Below are 21911 nucleotides of genomic sequence, written 5' to 3' on the forward strand. Positions count from 1 at the left end.
AACCATATATGAAAATGTTACAGTTGTAGATGAGTTACACACTAAATGTTGAATGTATTGATGCTTAAGTTTTAATTTATGTCTTTCAGGGGATATCTTGACAACATTACAGCAATTGGGCCCAGAACAGTTGGAAGTCCAGAAAATGAAGTTCTTGCAGTTAACTACCTCTTAGAACAAATTAGGGGAATAGAAAGAGAAAGCACAGATGCTCACAAGATATCTGTAGACATACAGAGGCCTACAGGCTCCTTCAGCATTGACTTTTTAGGAGGTTTTACTAGTTACTATGCAAACATAACCAATGTGGTAGTGAAGCTGGAACCTCGAAATGGAGCTGAGCATGCAGTGTTATCCAATTGTCACTTTGATTCCGTACCAAATACCCCAGGTAGGTCTGTGTGTTTTTTCCATGTTTTTGTGTGTTACGTGAGCTGCAGAGCTTGGCTCATGGATTTCTCCTACCAAGTAGCCATGTTAGAATAATGCATGTGTCAACTAGTCAACTTGGTCTCAGTGAAATTCATTGTGTTAGAGTGACAGGTTGATCCTGTTAAACTCAGGATTTCACTCTCACTTTCTGGTAGGCAGCAATTTACAGATGCTTATTTTGATTTCTGGAAAGTTCGGTTATATCTGTTCTTCTTATAATTCACTGCTTATGCATATAGTTCATGCGTTATTTCCACCCATGGTCCAGGTATTTTCATACTTCTGTACAGATTTAATCCTGATTTCCCTTTCACAGGATGCTTTGTGCCAGAGACTATGCCCATTCTCACTAAGAAGTCTGTTTTCCCCTCCTTTTGCTGGTATCTCATATTTTCAGTCTGATATGCTTAAAATATGCCAGGTTTTTTTTCTTTGCACATTCAAAGCTTCTGCCTCAAAAGACTGTAGTGATCAAAGGCTGGGGTACTGCTGCCTTGGCATTATGTATATCTTTTACTGCTAGTTTGACTGTCATTGTTGTGTACTCTCTTACTCTTGTTCCTCTATATTTTTTAAATCTAATCCTCTTAAATTGTTATTGCAGCAAGGATGTAAACTGTTTTGTAAATTTGTGGGTTTAACAAAGCCAGGAAGGTATGGATCTAAACCACGAAATTTGTTGTAACATTCAGCCACAGGTATGTGCCTCTTATTACAGTTGGAAAACACCCACAGGTGGCACTCACCAATGATGCAGCTTTTACTGGAGTTTCTTCATTTACATCCCACGCAATATTTTATTTTTTTGGTAGTGAACCTTCTGTTCTTTAGCACATGTGACTAGTCTTCATTATTAAGGAAACAGTTGAGTATTAGCTAGAGAAACGAAGCTTTTGCTGGACTCCTTCTGTCTTTTTCCGCCCATAAATAGTATACAGAACTTTTCTTTCTCCTCAATCATATTTGTACAATGTGAGTTTCTAAATTAAGCTTAATTATTATGATTATTATACATGCTCTGTGGTTGAGGAACTGCAAAGATGCTAATTACTGTACGTTTAGTCTACGTATGTCTACCTAAACTTAAAATATTTCACAAGCACAGTACTATGATAATTAAAAATTGTTTTCATATTGACGTCCTATGTAAATTGTGTGTCAGTTTCTGTGGGTTATAAAACAGGATTATGTTTACATCATTTATTTTCTTTACAGTTACTCAGACACTGAAATATTTCACCAGGCTTGCACAGAGGTGCCAAAAACATGAGTGGTTTGTAAAGGATTTTACAGAAATCTGCAGAGGAGCTAGAAATCTGCCTGTGTGCTTGTTCTTAATCACAAAGCAGCCTAGCCCTTTATAACAGCAAGGAGCTGCTCTGCCTTTTGTTTTCATAGTATGCCAGTTGCACATTACCTAAGCAAAAACCTTTTGTTTTCTCTTGTCCTGCATTTCTCTTATCTATTTGCTTACAGCCCCTTTTTTCATTACCAAAAAGGTGGGCTTTTAACCAGAATCAGCAAGATTCTGACTGAAAGATCAGTGAGTAACACATTCGAAAATCAGATAATAAAATACAATCTGCTTGTGGTGCATATATATGCAAAATGCATGAAGCAAATCTGAGTAAATCATTAATTTTAGGAAGTTTCTGTTCCTTGTGAAGGAAAAAACATAAACTGTAAAGTCCTAAAACATATCTCTTGTTCTGATTCTACTGGTCTTCAGTTTATATGTCCTATTTAATTCTTTTCTGATAAACTCAATAGCAGAAACATCCTTGAAATTATCATTGCAGACATAATGTGGTTTTCTTAGTTTACTGATACCTGCTGTAAAATCTGTTACAACCTCCTGTCAGTTTTGTTCTGTATGAGGTACTGGGTGTATTTTCTCTGCAAGTCTGTGTTATAATCTATGGCAACATGTCTGCTTTTATCAGGTGTATGGCTCTTGAAACCAATAACTTTTATTTTTCTTAGCCTCACAGCAAGGCAGGTAAATTACTAACTTCACTGTAAACTATACGTGTCTGCTGAGTTTTCAATACAGCATTTTAAAGGAAAGAACTCAGTGTGGTTAAGAGCAGACTCCTGATGAACTTGGGTAGCAATTAAGGTCCCCTCCAGCTCAGAGTGCTCTGTGATATTCTGTGAAATTAGTGAAAACCTGTGACAATCGGGGCCTTAAATCAGGTATTTGGGTGGTGATCTATGGAAAACTTTTGTCAGAACAAGGCCATAATTTCTGAGAAATAGGGTAGAGAATGGTGTATTGGAAAGATTTTAATTTTATTTATTCCGTACAGTAAAGCTAAAATCTAGAGTAAGATTTATGTTTATGTTAGGGATATGTTGTTTTCATAGCAGATACTTCCTAAGTTTTGTCTGGGGACAAGCTTTGGAAAAGCTGCTCTTCTTTTTTTTTTTATGTGTAAATTGAACATTTTGAGCAGCTAACAAGTGAGACCTGACCATACCAGTGTAAGCATCTCAGTGCATGTCAGCAACCCAGGCCCAGAGGAATGAAGTTTAGATTTCTATTTTCTCCCAAATTTTATTTATTAGAACAGGATAGGGAGGTGCTAAAGCTTCCACCAAAGTGAGGGAAGTGGGAAAATTGGACAGCTTGACTAAAAGATGGATGTTTAATCAAGATAAAAGACCAGTGGGGCATGGGAGGTGTGAGATTGTAATGTTGGATAAGAAGCTCAAAGAGAACAGATATTAGAGTGAGAGGGGTTTTTGCAAAGAAAGAAGGGTGGCGAAAAGCATCTGATGATGAAAATCTTTTGTTTTAATTCATACCATAGGATGATTTTAAAGATGTGATTTCTGGTATTCCTTTATTTTGCACTGTTGGCTCTTACTTAGAGGTTTTATCCTAATTGAATGCATTGTAACAGTATAGAATGCTTTAGGGTAACTTGTGTGGGAATGTTTATGTTTTTAAATTCTAGAATGTTGTCAATGAAAATTACATCCTTATTTGTTCACTTTGTATTTAGGAAAGTAGATAATGATCACATTGCTTTCCTAGTAACCCGGTTAGTCTGCTTTTCTTGAACAGTAGTGTTGGATCTGATATCTTGTAATTCACTTGCTCAACTTCTGAACATAATTTTTCTTTCAGCTGTTGCTTTCAAGTTGTATAGACAGAGGGTACAAGCAGTACCAGAAAATATACTAAAGCTTATTATAGTTGTACTTCAGTTATATTGACTGAAATAGCATAAACCATTTTTCCTCTCTTGTCTTTGTTGCAAATCTGTGCATTAGTTTTAAGCCTTATTATTTTGCTGATTATTTTAAGGTGCCAGTGATGATGCTGTTAGCTGTGCAGTGATGCTTGAAATACTTAACACACTTTCAAAATCATCAGAGTCCCTGCAGCATGCTGTCATATTCTTATTTAATGGTGCAGAAGAAAATATTTTGCAGGTGAGAATGTGCCAAAATTATAAATTATACATCAAAGTAGTATATTAAAACTCTTAACAAATGAAAGATATGGCTTGTGTTTAGTCTCTTGAAATATTCACTGATTACCTGTCTTTTCTGAGGAAAATGTGTATGATTTCAAAGGGAAAAATGTAGTTGGACTAAGAATATTTTCTATATTAGTTTTAGTAGAAGACTTAAATTTTCTGCATCTGTTTGTGGTATCTGCCTTGTGCAGTCTTCAGTTATATGCAGTCTTGAATCATAGAAAATAACATTTAGGCTTGTCTGGTAGATATTTGACCTATATTTTTTTTGTTTTCCCATCAAGGCTAGTCATGGCTTCATTACACAACATGAGTGGGCCAAATCAGTCAGAGCTTTTATTAACCTGGAGGCAGCAGGTGTAGGAGGAAAAGAACTTGTTTTTCAAACAGGTATGAGCTTGTATTGTGTCCAATTTCTACAGTAGGATAATTTGATAATAAATGATGCAGACTTGAAGGAATATTGAAAATGACTCATAAGCAAAAGACAGGAAAACCTCTGTGCCTTTTTCCCAGTCCTGTGCAGCAATTAAGTTGTTCTCAGTCTTTAGATAGTTACAGGCTAAAGCAGTGCCACAGAAGTTACTTCATAGGTGGGAAGCCGGTGGAGGGCAGAATAATAGAAGTTGTGTTTCCCTTTGACATCAAGGTAAAAAGGAGAAAAACATTTGAATAGTACCTATATCTAATACTCATACTTTTGTATGTGCTATTTATTTTTCACAGCAGTTCTTTTAAAATCTTTGGAGTAAGATGTTGGCAGTAGGACTCCATCTCATGCTGAGGAACCAGCAGAACTTCTGTGTTTTGTAGGCTGTGGTTAGACCTGTGTCCCATCCTAGCTGGACTGTGGATTGTCTTATACTGAAGCTGTTTAGCTGTTTACTTACACTGAATGCTTTAGGGGGAGAGACATTTTTCTAAACAACAGTATTGATATGTGATACATACATGATGTATTGGAAGCTTGGCTGAAGGTTGTGACTTCTTCATTAATGCTGGGTCTTTTTGGGACATGGCTTATCTGCTCTGCCACTGAGCACAGGAGGTCAACAGTGGCTTGTTTTTTTTATTCCTCAGGTGTAGCTAATTGTTTCTCTCAAATGTGAGTCACTTATCCAACACAGTTGTACTTACTATATGCTTTGTGGGGCAGCAGTGTTAAATCTCCAGTGAGTTACTTTGCATTATTTATTACCATGAGGATGCATATCCTAACTCAACTTCAAAAAATATATGCAGTGAATTTTCTGCTCATCTTTTGTTAGGACCTGAGAACCCTTGGTTGGTGCAAGCATATGTAGTTGCAGCCAAACATCCCTTTGCCTCTGTGGTGGCACAGGAAATATTTCAGAGTGGCATTATCCCAGCAGATACAGACTTCCGTATCTACAGGGATTTTGGCAATGTTCCAGGTATGTTATCAAAAGGCATGTCAATACACATTGCATTTTTAACAAGGACACTGTTCTGTAGTTGAACATCCTCAAATTTGGTCTGTCTCTCATATTGTGAGGGAATTTCCCTGTTCCTTTCCAAGGAAAAGAGTTTTTAAATTGAGTTTGTTTATAAATAAACAAATAAACATAGTATCATTTGTTAGGGATGTTTTTAGATGACTGGTGTTTTCCAGAAAGGAACTACATGGTAGAAAAGCTTCCTGTAAATCAGGAAAATACTCCAGGAATTAACAGTACTCAAATATTCTATTTTGAAACATTTTGGTACATGATGTTAATAAACTGCTTGCAGGAATTAAATGTCTGTATCTGATGGAAAAACCAAAATCATCTTCTTTAGAGATAGTGACATAGTCATTAATGCATTTTCACTACCCTTGGTTTTTGTTTGATTGGGATTTTTTTGTTGTTGGTCGGTTTTTTTTGTTTTGGTTGGTTGTTGTGGGTTGGGTTTTTTTCCTACTGGTGGTGTTGTTTTGTTTGAGGGATTTGGTTTTAGGGGAGTTTTGGCAGGTTTTGTTTGTTTTTTCCATAATCAAGGACAGGACAGAAGCTTTTTAGTTTTGCTGATCTGTTTACAGGTTGCCATCTTTTTGTGGAGAAAGAAAGTGGGAAAGAAATGTGAAATGTTCACTCAATGTGGACACATTTCAAAAGACTGTAAACTTCTGTAAAGTCCTTGTTGTCCAGGACAGGTTGTCTTTGGGGTTACTTTCAAGAAAAGTGATATTTTTTAATTGATTGTTTAGTACAAAGCAGATGTTCTGGCATGTTCTGTACTGTTCTAAAGTACACTTCTAGTCTGAAAATAGAGTAGCTGATTTTGTACAATGTCTTCTTTGTTCAGAATCGTACCTGGATGTCAAGTGATTTCTCATTGACCTCTGGGTGCTTTTTTATAAACCAATAAAAAAAACCTAAGTAAAAAACCTGGTTTATTTCTCAGAATTGAGACCTAATTAGCCAAAAATTGTGAGAATTCAGATTGCAAGTGGCAGCTTTTTGCATATGCAGCTGAACAGGTGAATGGTGTACACTGAATGTATAACTAATGAAGCAGAATAACCTTTGGGTTTTGGTCAATACCTTTGTTTGAACAACTTATTTGGACTTTGAGATGAAGCATTTTCAGACCGGCTCTCTGAAAAATTGCTTGCACATTAGAAGTACAAAGAGCACACCTGGTGTTTTGAGAAGGTGCTTTGTAGTTTCACAGTGCTGCTTTTTATTACTTTTCAGCATGAACATTTAGTGAAGTGCAAGTAAGCACTTGGCAAGCACCCTGTACATATTTTCTGAAGCCGAGATGATGTAGAGTTTTCATGTGTTCCTCCAGTGGCATACAGATGTCATGGGAATCGGTGCATGCAAAAAGACAGATGCTTTAAAATGTGTTAAAGCTGTTCTCTTTTAAAGGTACTGGAAGTCCAGTTAGCTTTCTTTCTACAGAGAAGACTATTCTGTTCCTCTCTAAGGATAATGACAGGGTTACAAAGTAGAGCAACATTTTCTGTGAAGTATGTGGGAGGCTTTCACATAGTTATTTTGGGGTTTTAGGATTTCATAGATTTTAAAAATGCTGCTTCTCTTTCTGTAGGAATAGATTTGGCTTTTATTGAAAATGGCTACATTTACCATACAGAATATGACACATCAGACAGAATTTTGACAGATTCCATTCAGAGAGCAGGTTGGTATTTCAAAAATTCAATACTTTATCAAAGAGTTGTGTTGTAGTTGCTTTTACATTTTGCTATGAGACTGCTTTAGTGATAAATTAATAATTTTAATTACACATTAGGTACATGTTGGTTGTGTTCTCAAGAAGAAAGAATTAACTGAATACATATCTTTTAAATAAAAAGGAAATGTATTTGGTCAACTGGGAGGATAAACTTTATCAGCATCCAGTGACATTAATTTGATTTCACAATCGCTTTCAAATCAAAGTTACTGTCTATCCACTGATACCTGACTCTTCAGCATTCTGTGTTCCATTTATCTCACTAAGTCTCATTATTGGTTAATGTTTCTCATCAGAAGCTTTTGGGTAGGTTGGTGGCACGGAGACTGATCTGCCAACACAGATTTTTGTTTTAGGACAGACCTTGGTCAGACTTATGTGGCAGCAGACTGACTGGGTAAACAGGATTTATTTTCTACAATCTACAACAGGTTGTGCTCATAGCAGGCTGAAAATTACTAGGAGCCTTAGTTTCCCAGGAGAAGCTAGAATAATCCAAATGCCTCCATGGTTTTGACAATTCACTCTTCAAGTTTATATAGATGACCAGCATGAATAAGGGTTTTAAATACTTCCTTGCATCAATTTAGCTACAGGACAGAAAGTAACACTTCTAAATTCTTATTGGAAATAGGATTTTAGTAGGCAGGATGGTTTTATGTAGAACTTGTCCCACTAAATATATCACAGATTTAGGAAAAAAAAGAAAAAGAAGACAGACTTTACAACCAGTAAGCACTTCAAATGGTGTAGTAAAAGCAAAATGAAAGTTGAGAATGATTGTTCTCATTTGTTTACCTGTGTTTTGGTTGTACTGTGTGAGAGGAAAAGGTGATTGGTGCCTGGAGGCTACAAAGGAAAATAGTGGCCTTGTCTTTACAGTCCTGTAGGGAAAGAAAGGCAGGTAATTCATAGTCATGGAAACCTGGAGGGGTCACTTAGTGGTGAGGAGAAGAGGAGGAAGATTAGGAAATTCTGAACTCTTCTATGGGTTAGCCTTCAAGTCCAGTGCTAAATACCAGAAGTGAAGAAGAGTTTATGGGCTGAAAGCCTGACTGTTGCCTTCACTGTGGTGGTGTCTAAGTTCATGAGACTTCCCAAGTACACTTATTTTGACAGCTGGATAGAATAACTCATGAAAATACTATTCTGTGTGTACTGTCAAACACCAGTTTGAGAATAATTATTTGTGTATTCATGTCTTCATTAAGGATATTTCTGTACAGCTTTTCAGAATGGTTATATAAAAAATGCTGTGTGGTAATTTATCAGTGTTGATAAAATTATATTTTGTATATGTTCTTTTAATAGGTGACAATATTTTAGCTGTCCTAAAATACCTAGCTACATCAGAAAAGTTGGCTAAATCGTTTGAGTATCGGCATGGAAATGTTGTGTTCTTTGATATACTTGGTTTATTTGTCCTGGCTTATCCTGCTCGTGTTGGCACAATTATGAACTATATTACAGCAACTGTTGCTTTTTTTTATTTAAGCAAAAAAGTATTACAGCCAAAACCCAGAGGTAAGTCTAAGTGATTTTTGTTCTTTTTTTCTTTTTTATTTGCATTACTGTTTAAGAAATAGCAATTACTAGATGCAGAAGTGTAGGTCATAAAGTGTTCAGGCAATCACAGCATCTGGTTAGCTGAACTTCAGAAATAAATTTTAGGTGTGCAGCATGCCATAGGAATTACTTTATGTTTAAATCTTGCATCTGAATGTTTATGATAATGAATGAATATGATAGGCCTAGATGTCTAGCATTTATGAATCATGATTTTGTCTCTTACCATTTAATGAAGATCAAAATGAAATCTTTCAAAGATCTGGAAATTGAAAAAAAATTGCCTAGTATCCATATAATTTTTTAATTTTGTTAATTCAGATATGGTGTCATAACTGTGTTTCTTCAACACCTGTCTATAGACAGGACCAACTAAGAAAAAAGAAATGGGGAAAATGACAGAAAAGCTTAATAGAGAGTATAAACCAACTTAAATCTAGTTAGACCTTCTTAGTATGTGCATGAACATGTCTGTTTAAAAGAAAAAAGGGTTAAGAAAAGACACCCATCTCCTCAAAATCAAGAAAACCTTTTTGGGGTAAGAAAATATTACAGGAAAAACAATTCAATTTTTTAGTTGTTGGGGTTTTTTTTGGGAACGAAGAGGGGGACTTGGGCGGGTTTTTTTGGTGGTTTGTTTGGCTTGATTTTGTATTTTTGGGAGGGGGAGTTTCATTTGGTTTGGAGTTTTTGTTGTCGTTTTTTGTTGGGTTTCTTGTTGCATTCTTTTGTATAAGAGGAACCACAACTCCACCAGTCCCCTAGTAAAAATTTCTTGTATCAAGAATGCTGTAATCTGCAAAGTACACCAGTATTCTGGGAGCAAACCTTGCAGCAGGAATGTGTGCAAATACACATGCAAAGAAATAGGCTAAGTGATGCAAACTATGCTGTTAAAATATCTTCACAGATATTTTGGTGATTAGTTACACTATGTGGTAATTAAAATTTTGATGATAGTCTGCAGTAGAATACACAAGTGTTGAATGAAACTTTTTTTCTTCTTAGCTGTTCATAACCTGAAGAAGTTACTGACTGCATTCAGCTTAACCTTGACGAGCTGGGTGTGCACACTGGTGGCAGTCCTCTTGGTGGCAATGTTTGTCTCCATCATTGGGAGGGCTCTTTCTTGGTACACCCATTTCTATGTTTCTGTGTCTCTTTATGGCACTGCAGCTGCAGCTAAACTCATTCTTGTGCACATGCTAGCCAAGAAATTCTTCTACAAGGTAGGCAAGACTTTGTTGTTATTGTTGAAGGGCAATGAGGTGTTTAATCTGTGGAGGACCTACCTTTTGAGCTGGTTAAAAAAAATGGCAAAAAGTTTCCATTATTTAAAATGTCACTGTAAAAAATTGCTTCATCTAAACATAGGGATTGTTCTGCTAACTCAGAGTGGCAAGAGCTATATGATTTAAGGAAGCTTTGACCTTTAGGAGATGCTTCAGAAAAAAGGCAGGAGCCTTTGTGTCTTGGGTCACAACAGCCCCAGGCAGTGCCACAGGCTGGGGCAGAGTGGCTGGAAAGCTGCCCAGAGGAAAAGGCCCTGGGGGTGCTGGTGACAGCAGCTGAACAGGAGCCAGCAGTGCCCAGGTGGCCAAGGAGGCCAATGGCATCCTGGCCTGTGCCAGCAATAGTGTGGCCAGCAGGAGCAGGGCAGGAGTTGTCACCTTGTACAAATGACAAAGTACAGGGATTGTACTTGGCACGGGTGAGACCACACTTCAAATCCTGTGTTCAATTCTGGGCCCCTCAGTACAGGAAAGACACAGGGGTGCTGGACCATGTCCAGAGAAGGGCAGTGAGGCTGGAGAAGGGTCTGGAGCACAAGTCCTGTAAGGAACAATTGAGGGAGCTGGGGCTGTTTAGGGTGGAGAAAAGGAAACGCGGGGGAACCTTACCACTCTCTACAGTTGCCTGAAAAGAGGGTGTAGCCAGGTGGGGTTTGGTTTCTTCTCCCAGGCAACAAGCAGCAGAGTAAGAGAAAATGGCAAGTTATGCCAGGGAAGGTTCAGGTAAGATATTAAGAGACATTTCTTTATGGAAAGGATTATCGAGCTCCAAAACAGACTGTCCAAGGAAAGGATTGGGTCACCAGACATATTTAAAAGATGTCTAGATGTGTCATTTAGGGACATGATTTACCAGTAGCCTTGGCAGTGTAAAGATTAGATCAAATGATCTCAAAGGTATTTTTCAACCTAAACAATTCTGTGATTTTTCTGATCTATAGTTGTTTTGACCACAGCTGGAGATGGAACAGAGCTCTTTGTTGTCTCTGTTCTTCTCTGCGATAAAATTTACTTAGGCCCCGAAAGGCTCAGTGAGGATTGCTGTCATTTGTCATGATTACTGTCTGTCTACCTGTTTTGCTTAGTGTTCTTTTTTATGGACTAATCAATGCAATTTAACTTGTGTAATGATTTCATAATTATAGATAATAACAGTACCACATGGTTTTGTGTTAAATACAAATAGTTTTGGGGTATCTGATAGATTAAACTCTTCCAGGCCAGAAGTTGACGACTGAGGCCTGCTAGGTTGAGGTTTTAGGTACAGTAATATTTAGTCATTCAGCTTGCAGTTACTTACCATCTCAGCCATTTGGGTGGGTTTTGGATAAGCAAATTAAGGAGCCTTAGTTGTCAGCCAAATACAAATGTTTGAAAAAGTTTTAAGAACTTCATGCCATTTGATTGTACAAAAAGTTCAGAGTGGATCCATCATGTCTTTCTCTGTGGAAGTGGGGTTTTTAGAAAATTTTTGGGGAAGGGGAGTGTTAACTGGTACATGTATGTTACCAAATACATGTATTTGGTGTTTTCCCTTTGTGGAAAAGAAGAGCCATTTATAAAATAGATGCAATGTTACCATTTTCCAATCTTCTGGATGAGCTGGCTTATACTTTCGTTAGCTGTTAAGACATTGCAGGCTCTGTATCTGCTTCATTGCCTAATCATCAGATCAACCATCTGAAAATCAGAAGCATTGCATGCTGTAGCTTGCACCACACTGTACAGTTAATGTTGCTTCTGTAACTTGAATTTGACTTAAAAGTTGTGTAAAAATTTTGGAAGCCAGTCTCTTCCTTGGCTGTCAGAGGCAGTGCCTGTTCATGGCTCAACAGCTTATGAGTTGATAAGCTTTATGTTTTGAAATAGGTTTGGCAACTTGTATGTTTCTTCACTCTCCTCCGTTTTTTTCTTCTCACCCCGAAACTGAAGTAGGTGCTTTCTTATAACCATTGATCATGCAAACAGTCCCTCTTGCTACTAGCAGAATTTGCAGTTAGGAGTCATGCACTGCAAACACTTATATTGCCCATGTAACTTAAAAAAAAAACCCCAAAACCAAAGCAAATCATGTTTTTGATGGTTAAATTTCTTCTTTTTTTTATTTCCCCTGAAACACATCTGGTATTGTCTCACCTATGATATCTTTTATTCAAAACAAGTAACATATTTTAATAATCAGATTTCTGAAGTGACAGCTTGGGCATGACCTAAAAGAGTCACCTAAAGTGGTATAATATTTGTGCACTAATAACAGTGCTTGTGTAAGAAGTCTGTTAACAGCTGTTCAAAAACAAATTTACATTCTCAGGATGTCCAGATAATTTTTTTCACTCGTAAGTATTATGTAGTTTTTTAATGTGCTGTGTTACATTTTTTTAAAAAAGATCCTCTTTTCCTAAAACACTAGCTTTGTGTTATTCTTTTGTGTGGTCATCTGTACATTCCCTTCCTCCTTCTTTCCCAGCCTTTGTAATCTCTTTTTCAAGTTATGTCAGCAGATTTAGAAAACTAATAAAAAGATATACTGTCATCAATAATTCTGTATGGTAAGAGAATGGTGAGATGATGCTTGTTAAAATTGTTTTGCCCAAGGAAAACACTTATATACAAGGAATATGGATTTTTCTGTGTGTTCTCATGAAATGGGATCTATGGAATGTGCACAGTAATGAAATGTACTTACTTTTTGCTACAGAATGTGAATGAGCAGTACCTGGGAGATGTTTTTTTTGATGCCTCATTGATGATTTGGTCAATAGCATTGGCTGTGATGACTCAGATGGGCCTTTGTTCAGCATTCATTTGTACGTTATGGGTAGCATTTCCTTTACTCACTAAGCTGATGATCCACAAGGAATTCAGCCAAAAAGGTATGGGTTTTGAGGGGCAGAAATTGTGTTTCAAAACTTGTACTCCTACTCTTATTTAAACAGAAAGATTGCAAACATTGGCTTTGAGTAGTCAAATTAACTAAGTCACATTTTTGTAATGAAAGAAGTGTTCTTGAACTAGAGGCAGTTTGAAAGTGTGAGAAGCTTTAAAAAAATACACTGAAAAAATCCTCTGTCTCAGGCTAAAATAACTGTATGTGAGTATATTAATAAGTGATCAGGATATTGTTGAACAGTAAAGATTCATAAAAATATTGTAATATTTAAAGAATACTTGGGACAGGAAATTGTTTGCATTTTTCTTGTAAAGCAGAATTAATTTTGTGGTGGATTTGAAAATTATACATTATAATTCCAATGGTGTTGGCTGTGCAAAATGAGATCTCCTTTCCATATCCAATGTCAGGGATGAGGACCGTGTCTTGGGTCTTGGCAGCAATATATCCTTGTGGATATATCAGTAAAGATGTGTGTTTATGTCCTTTTAAGCTTTTACTTTTTTGTCTGTTGTTTTTTTCCTGTTCTGTATAGGTGCCACAATAAAGTTTATTGTGATGTACATGCTGGGGATGTTTGTTCCCTATCTATATATGCTGTATCTTAGTTGGACTGTGTTTGAAATGTTTACACCTGTCATGGGACGAAGTGGTTCAGAAATTCCACCAGATATGGTGTTGGCAGGATTTATTGTGATCTTCACTATGATCCTGTCTTCCTATTTTGTAAGTAGATTTTGTAAATGTTGTTTAAAACCCTTAAACTACTTTCTCTATAGTTTAGCATAAGATGAGTTTTTTAATTAATACTAGAAACTAGTGATAATTTGACAGAATCTTAAATGTCAGTTTCTTAAAAGGAAAGTTCTAGAAGATCTGTCAAAGATTTCATGTTTTTTGTTAGTGGAAGAAAGGTCATTGAAGCAGAGCTTATATTTCTCTATGATGATGTAGTAAAATGCATAACATGACATAAAATACAAAATGTAATGCTGAATTTTGAGCAGAGGTTCATTTTAGATGTAATGTATGGCTGAACAATACATGTACAAACCTCAGAAAGAATACTCAAGTTTGTAGGCTTTTTCTGCTGCCATAGAACCTGGAAAGGTTCTGTTGGGCTTTTTTTTGTCGGCAGTTGTTTTAAAAACAGGAAAAGCTCCAGGAAGTACTTACTTTGTTCCTTTTCCGTAAAATAGAAATCATCTTAAAAACCCTAGTTTTAAATACTGAGATTAAAAAGAAGTGTCTTGTATGAGGCAGTACTTGCAATTATGTTTTCTTAATGTACCTTCAGTTTCATAATTGAATTTTAGAATTATACAAATAGTGTCTTAGATATAAGTGTTGCAGTTTTGTAACTGGACTGTTCTTTTATTCTCTAGATTAACTTCATTTACCTTGTCAAAAGTACCAAAACGACACTAGTAACTTTAACTACTGTGTTTGTAGTCACTCTGATTCTCGTTTGTAGTGGAATCTTCTTTCCTTACAGTTCTGATGCTGCTAACCCAAAGCCTAAGCGAGTCTTTCTCCAGGTAAGAAAAGCTTTGCATGTTGTATTGCTCCTTTTGGTTGCAGGAGTGTTTGGTTTTTTTCAATGCTTAATATTCCCTTTCTTTTTTGGTTTAAAAGCTCTAATGATTATTCCTCAGTTTGAAGCAATTGCTCTTGTTTCCCTTGTCCACTCTCTGTTCAGCTCATCTGTGTCAGAAGAGCAGGGGGTTTTAGGGGGTTTTAAATGGGTGAATTGTGTAAGCAATGGTAATTTAAAAAGTGGATGTGGTTTGAGGTGAACTAAAATGGTCATCTTCTGATTGTGTTTTTGTGGTATGTTTCTTATCTGAATAATTCTTGCATTTTTATTCAGAAATACTCAGATACATGTTCAGTGCTGAAAGGTCTACTGAAAACGCAGTAGACCTTAAGGATTCACAGGGAGGTTATTTCAGAATCACCTCTGACTCTTGGAAACTCCAGAGGCTCCATTATCTTTCTGTATTTGTTTCTTTTTTTCTAGCACACAAGCAGAAGATTTCATGATCTAGATGGAAATGTGATTAAAAGTGACTCTGGTATATGGATTAATGGTTTTGATTATAATGGAATATCTCACATAACTCCCCATGTACCTGAAATCAATGACACCATCAGAACTCCATGTGAGGAGCAAGCTCCCTTCTGTGGCCTTCCTTGGATTCTGCCAGTGCATTTCATGTTCCGGTTCGTGTGAACTCTGCTTCATTTGGGCACTTTACTGCAAAGTACAGGGGTCATTTATGCAATTTTGCTTATGTAAGGGAAGAAAAACAAAGGATAATCTTGGTCTAAAAGTAAATAATCCTTCCTCTTCAGAGGACAAACTTCTGTCTAGATGCTTTGTCTTCTGACACAGTTCTGCAAGAGATTTATGGGTCTGCTGCAGGAGCTGCAGAAATTATGTGTGGAAAACAGATGTAAGCACCAGTGGAGAAAAAGGTGAAGGGGGGCCCCTAAAGGGCAGATCAGAGTAGGAGGATGTATGTCTCCTCCCTTCTTCCCTTCTTCCTTCACCGCAGCTGACAGCAGAGGATGTCTAGAGTAGCAGCTCTCCACAGAAGGAAACCAGCTGCTGTGGCTATTTCTCACACCTCAGGAATCTTGAGAACAAAAGTTCAGCCATTTGAAGGTGAAAATACTCTCACTCATTTGTTTTGTAATTTAAGGCAGATGAAGGTAATGAATTGATACAGTTCTGACTATCTTTCTGTTAACATGCCCTTTAAATATTTGTCTGGCCACTTGCTGATTTTACCTGCCTTCTGCTAGCATCAACACTTTTTGAATATTTCATGTAATAGCAGCACAGTCGTCTGTACTATAGAGAAACTTCTTGTCTTCTGATGTTTAGTACATCAGGGTGTTGCATTGAGAGTAATTTGAAACTATTTTTTCTCCATAGGAAAAACTGGTATCTTCCTGCTCCAGAAATTTTGCCAAGAAGTCCCATTCAGTTTAAACTTCTGTCCAAGAAGCCGATGCCCTGGAATTCTGTGAGGTTAAGCTTTGAAGTATCTGGTGAGTGACTGAAGCTTTTGTTTTATGATTTGTGTTTATGCCCTTAATAAATCAGGCTTTGACTCCAGTACTCTCGGTTCTAGTGCCATTCCCAAGATAAGGTGAACTTTCTGAGATTAGCATGAATTAAATGTGAATCAGTTTCACAGCACAGTAGAAGCTTTGAGTGGTGTCTTGCTGTTCTTATTTCTAGGACTGATAACCTCATCTGTCATGAATTAGTCTTGATTGTTTTACACAGGTCCTTTCTAAACTTGATCTTGTAGCATTTTGTATGTTAGTATGTGTGTGACTGTATTGTATTTATTATTATAAAATGTCCTGTATTCCTCTGTTACATCATTTCACTTATCCCAATGCTTAGAAAATATCGAAGCATCTTCTGTAGAGAAGACATTTCTGTCATGCTTTAGAAGACATGAGTAGTAGCTCAAGGATGATGTGCTGTTCTGTGGGAAAGCAGGTGGTTATTCTGTCTCTGCCTGTGGATCCATGTGGACACACATCTCTGTCCCCGCAGGCCCGAGCCACATGTCCCTATACGTGCGGCCACGCGCGGGGTCGGCGCTGTCCCGCTGGTCCCTCGGAGATGGAATGCCAGTCCCCAGTGTTGGGGGAGACTACTTTGTATTCTACTCCCACGGGCTGCATGCGGCTCCCTGGCACTTCTGGGTGGAACTGACGGTGAGTGCGGCACTGCTGGAAACCTGGTGATGCCTTGGTCCACCCTCTTCCCACCATGCCCGCATTCTTGTGTGAAAAATGTCACAGCAACTTCCTAAAGCTTTGTTTTAAGTGGCAGATCTTAATTCTAGTATCCCTCTTTTCATATGTCAGCTCTCTAGATCAGTTCCCATGTATTTTCCATGAGTAGTCTGCCAACTTGACAAACAGCCAAGGGAAAAATATTTTTATTGTCTGCATGGTCTTTGATCATAAGTTTTGATTTCTCCAATCTTTACCTCAAAGTATGTGAAGTTTTATCTTCTGTTACTTCAGAGTTTATGTTTATTATTATGAGTAGTTCCCTTTCCTTTTCTCTTGTCTTGTTTGATTGGTTTTGGGAAATTACAGAGTCCTTGGTGGAAAATTTACCTGTCTTGAAGCTGAACAGAGTTGTAAAAGCTTTTTTTTCTAAAGTTTCTTTTACATTATTTTCAGCTGGAAGCAAGGCTCCCAGCCTTGTTGCTTCAGTGGGATTTATGATCTGCCTCCCCACCCTTTTAACTTGCAAAGGGAATAAGTTTTTGCAGACCTTTATGTTTTTACTACAGGTTTAACAGTGTCTTATCCTTTGATAAATAATACAATTATCCTTGAAAATTCAGAAAGTTCCTTTTTCCTTCTTGCACCAGGCAGTCTAAACACATATAATCCTCATAGGGTACTTGATAAAGCAGACTGGAGTCTCAGGTGTGACAAGCCTTGCAAGACTGATAGTGGCAAAGCTAGGCAGAAGGGGGTTGTGTATCTTCGGGATTTGCCATAGAAGGATCAGCATAAACAGTGTGTTGGAGCCCATATCTTGATTTGTCAGCAAAACAGACAGATACAAACATTTAAGTTGGAGCACATGGAAGTGTGTAATAACACATCAGAGGCACTGTGATATAAACATCTGGTTGTCAGTTCATTTCAAATTGAACTCCTCATGTAATCAGACTGATATGCTGAAGATAGGAAATGTTTTAACATAGGACACAGAACCGCAGGATGGATTTTGTTGCGTAGAAACTGTCGGCAGGAAAGTGCATCTGAATTGATCTCATGCTGAAAAGTCATGAACAACCATAAAGACTGTGTTTTCCTTTTCTCACTTTCAGGTCCCAGAAAAGCATTCTGATGGAATAGTTTCCCTTGCCATAGCAGCACATTACTTTTTTGGGGAAGATCAAAAGTCACCTCAACTCTATGCCTTATTGGAGAGGTTTCCAAACTGGACGTTTTCTTCTGGCTGGTCCTGTACTTATGACCTTTTTGTCTTTTAATTTTGACAGCAATGCTGCAGGGCTAATAGGCTTATTTCTGTTGCAGAATGCCCTTGTGGCAAGCACTTTCTAACAAGATGCCAGAGACTTCAGCAAGAATTTAAAATACTTCAGCAAATGGTGTTTCTTTGGCAGTTTGACTATTTAAAGACTACTGCTGTCTTGGGGATATAATGATACTTTTCTGAATGCAGTTCACCTTGGCTCTTCCACTGAAGTGGCAGTTCGGCTAGTGGGATTCTTAAAATGAAAACTGCACTTGATGAGGTAATATTAGCATAATAAATGCTGGCAATTGTAATGGAAGGGCTTTATGGAATTATTTTGATGCTATGTAAAATTGTACTTCACTGATACATGGAGTACCACCTACCAGTCCTATCCGTCCTGTTCAAGCCTGATCTCCACCTGTTCCTGTGGGAGCAGGGCAGAGGTGGCAAAGTCCTGAGCATTACTTTTGTCACTGGAAGAAGTCACTCAAAGCTGTGGTACTCCTGGAGATTGCATTGAGTCCTTGGCAAATGCACAATGCAGAGAAATCAATATTATGATGGAATGTGGTAATTGTTTATCCAAATTGTATGTTTCTGTTAAAAAAAACTTAGTTCTACCCCTTTTCCTGTCTCTTTGGTGTTACAGCATGAGTGGCTGAATTCAGCCTAACTACCATCTTGTGGTTTTGTTCCTATTGGGATCTTTCACTATCAGCACCATGAGCGTGTGACTTGCTCTCTCATATGTAAGAGTGCTAAGTCCACACTCCTTTAAGTGGATGTCTTATAATTAATCTACTCTAAATTTTAGGTTACCTTCCAATTTATTAGAATTGGCTAATTTTGGTATCTCCTCTGGAGAAACTCTTGGTAGTGTGTCAGTATTGCACTTGCTAATACATTTTACTATTTCTTAAAATAAGGTTTCCTTTCCATAAGGAAAAGTACCTAAAAGAGTAATCTTGAAAAGCTGTCTAATATTCTGGATTGCTCTTATTTTATTTTCATAGGATGGGTTTTAGAAATGGCTGTGTTTTAGAGTATCTTCCAATTTTAATTGACAAGCTTTGGAATCAGGAGCTACTGACCTCTTTTTTTATACTTACCAGGTTTTGGGGTTTTTTTAGTACAGTGGTTTACAGTTAAGGGTAATTTCTGAAATTCAAAGAACCTAGTGTATTTGAAGGAACTTCCATGTTTTTTGACAAATTATATATAAAACATTTGACTATATCATTACCACACTACAAATTTAAGTGTTTTTTTTAATCTCATGAGTATTGCCTAATGTCACGCAGAGCAGATTTTGTGCAGGCATCATCATCTCGAGTAGAAACATGCTAGTACTGGTAAGTTTGCAGAGCACATGAAAGAAAATTGTGTGACAGTTAATTTGTGTGAGCTGTGATGCATAACAACTCTCCAGTTAGGTATTTTTCCTCTGGGTTGTTCTGTAGTTCTGTGTAATAGTGGAAGGAACCAGTGTCATTGGTTGCAAGGACATTAACAAAGATTGTCACTTACTCATGGACTAGGGTAAGAGGTTTAATTACTGCAGTCATAATGAACTGGCCATCAGTATTTTTAAACCTGTGGGTTTATACATTAATGTGCATTAATCATCACTCACTTGATTGTATTTGATTTGAAAGTACAATCCCTATATAATTTGAAAGTGCTATTAGTGATTTGAAAATCAGAGTTACGAACTGAAACTCCTGTGTCTTGAATCTCAACAAATATGTTGTACTGTACTCTAGCTGATGCACAGCTAGTTAACTAAAGCTGCACTGATATTTACCACCTTCCTCAGTTTCGTGTGTTTTGCCTCTGATTTAAAGCTTTGAAAATACTGTGTGAAGAATTCATACTGGGAGCCAAAAATACAAAGATGCCTGTTGGCAATTTCTGAAACTTTAAGTGAAGCAATAACTTCTGCTGTCTCAGGATTTAATCCTTGTTAAATATTTTAATTATGAGGTATGTCTGGTTTGTTGCAAATTTCTGTCTTTGTGAATAAAAGCAAAACTTGATTGGTGACACTTGATTTTTAGCATGATTAAAGGCTGTATTAGTTGTTTTCATTCATTGCAGTAATGTTTTACCCTAGCTTGGGGTAGGAATACTGCTAAGAGGTGCTGGGTGTTACTAGACAGCTGGTGTTAGAGCTGTGTGGAAGATAAGCTTGGCCAAAGAATGCAAAAATCGTCCGAGTTGAAAAAAGTTAAAATGGGAGTTCTGGCTGATTTCCTAGAGAGGAAGGTGGTTTTTGAAATCAGATGTGATACAGAGAAGTCACTGGTAGCCAGGCTAAGTATTCTCTGCAAAGTTGATGGTTGACACCAGATTTATTGTTGATCTAAGACAAAAAAACAGGATGGAAAAATTTGCTGTTTGTGTCCATCTGCTTCCCTATCGAAGTACAAGCAGATGAATCTTCTGCTACTATAGGTTACTATTTCTCATAAAAAAGCATTGTGTGACTTACTATTTGAAGTATATGAAAAGCAAGCAGCTGGTAACTTTTAGGATACAAGGGCATAAAGCAGAAACATTAGTCATTCTTAGTGGAGGCAGGAAACAGTTGATTAGAATTCGCTATGCCCATCTGAAAAAATTTACATCCACAGCATTTTCTAAATTGCTTTCTTGTGTTTTTCACTCATTATGATGGCTTTGAGAATCTACTATGTTCCCTATTAAAATACATATTTCTGAAGCTGAGTACTAAGTACTTTATCAATTAAAGCAAAGGAGGCCTCTACATGTTGTGATTCTGAATCTAGTGCATCCTTGTAGTGTGTTACCATACCTTAGGATTGTCTGTCAAGTAGAGTATTCTTTTATGAAGAAAGAAAGCATTGGGAGAAGTGCAATGAATAGGAAAATTTCAGCTATCATACACAAACTGACAGACTGTTGAGATGAGTGGGGCTGTTCTGTGCCAGTAAGACCTGTCTTTAATGTCTGTCAGTCTGGGTTGGATTGCAGTCCTGGAAAAACACTAATCAAATAGACAAGATCTAACAAGTCTGTACCAGAGCTAGTGGTAGCAGGTGGGACATAGCTGAAGAACAGTTTGTCTGCATGGCAGAGCTGTTCCATACTTTTCTCCCTTGAGTGCTAAATGTAGTCTGACTTTTGATGGTTATCTAGAAGAGGCCTGCAGGATGACTCATTTTAGAATTTGGTAAGTGGTCTTGGTAGAGAATGGTAGGAAGACATGCAAGATCAGTAAACCTACATTCCGTGGTGTCAATTTCTGTAACTGTGGCTTCCATTTTGAAGACAGAACATGTATTCTCAGCCTTCATGAAAATCCCTTTCAGTCTTGGGGAATAAATTGATCCTAGAAATTAGCTGCTATATTTCAAACAGGATGTCAAGCATCAGTAGCAAACATGTTTTTAAAAAATTCAGTTTCACAAAACTGAAAGAACCAGTCTTAAAAACTAGGAGTAATTAATCTAAAAAGGAGCAGCTCTTTCAGTCTGTTCTGAGAATGGAACAAATAGAAGCTTCAAAGCCAGTAAGTGTACAGATGAGTTGAAGTAACCATCTTAGAGAGCTGCCCATGCAGTTTATTTGGAGATGCTTTTTTCAGGGGAGAGGGTTTTGGTTTGTTCTGTTTGGGTGGTTTTGGTTTGTTTTGTTTCAAGGTTTTTATTTTGTATTGTTCAGGGTCTTTGTTTTATTCTTTTGCTTTTGTTGGGGTTTTTGAGGGGGTTTGGAGTTTTTTTGGATAGGAAACAGTAACTTGAAAAAAAGTAAGGAAAGAGTAGCTAGGTGCCTTGTGTCTGCTGTGTAAGAGGCTTCAGGCTCCAGCTGTGGACTTCTGTGTGTCTTCTCTGACTCAGTGCTTCCTGAGTAAGTAAGCCCAGTGGAGTTTCCTATTTCAGTGGGCACATGATAAATAGAACATTCAAGACATTGGTATTGCTCTTTTCTTTGCTTAAACACTGGGATATCTTACACCACTCACCATACGCTGCCATTCCTGT

At 37.4% G+C, this 21911-nt stretch overlaps 1 protein-coding gene across 5 annotated transcripts in view; it reads left to right on the top strand.

The window, feature by feature from the left end:
* ERMP1 (endoplasmic reticulum metallopeptidase 1) overlaps window positions 1-18218 on the top strand; it is a 19675-nt gene extending 1457 nt beyond the window's left edge. For 2 of the 5 annotated variants that reach the window (XM_023943502.2, XM_086867892.1), the window contains exons 2-15: window positions 90-391; window positions 3746-3873; window positions 4205-4310; window positions 5189-5335; window positions 6978-7070; window positions 8436-8648; window positions 9699-9919; window positions 12681-12855; window positions 13408-13598; window positions 14258-14410; window positions 14893-15095; window positions 15814-15929; window positions 16450-16613; window positions 17753-18218. In XM_023943502.2, coding sequence (XP_023799270.2) covers window positions 90-391; window positions 3746-3873; window positions 4205-4310; window positions 5189-5335; window positions 6978-7070; window positions 8436-8648; window positions 9699-9919; window positions 12681-12855; window positions 13408-13598; window positions 14258-14410; window positions 14893-15095; window positions 15814-15929; window positions 16450-16613; window positions 17753-17917 — 2377 coding nt within the window. In that variant the 3' untranslated portion in view covers window positions 17918-18218. Of the gene's footprint in view, window positions 1-89; window positions 392-3745; window positions 3874-4204; window positions 4311-5188; window positions 5336-6977; window positions 7071-8435; window positions 8649-9698; window positions 9920-12680; window positions 12856-13407; window positions 13599-14257; window positions 14411-14892; window positions 15096-15227; window positions 15329-15430; window positions 15541-15813; window positions 15930-16449; window positions 16614-17752 lie in introns of all 5 variants that reach the window. The other 3 variants (XR_015280380.1, XR_015280381.1, XM_086867891.1) reach the window with 3 other exon arrangements.
* The last annotated feature ends 3693 nt before the right edge of the window (window positions 18219-21911 follow it).

The sequence above is a fragment of the Cyanistes caeruleus genome, chromosome Z, assembly GCF_971803275.1.
Source record: "Cyanistes caeruleus chromosome Z, bCyaCae1.hap1.1, whole genome shotgun sequence".
Lineage (NCBI taxonomy): Eukaryota > Metazoa > Chordata > Aves > Passeriformes > Paridae > Cyanistes > Cyanistes caeruleus.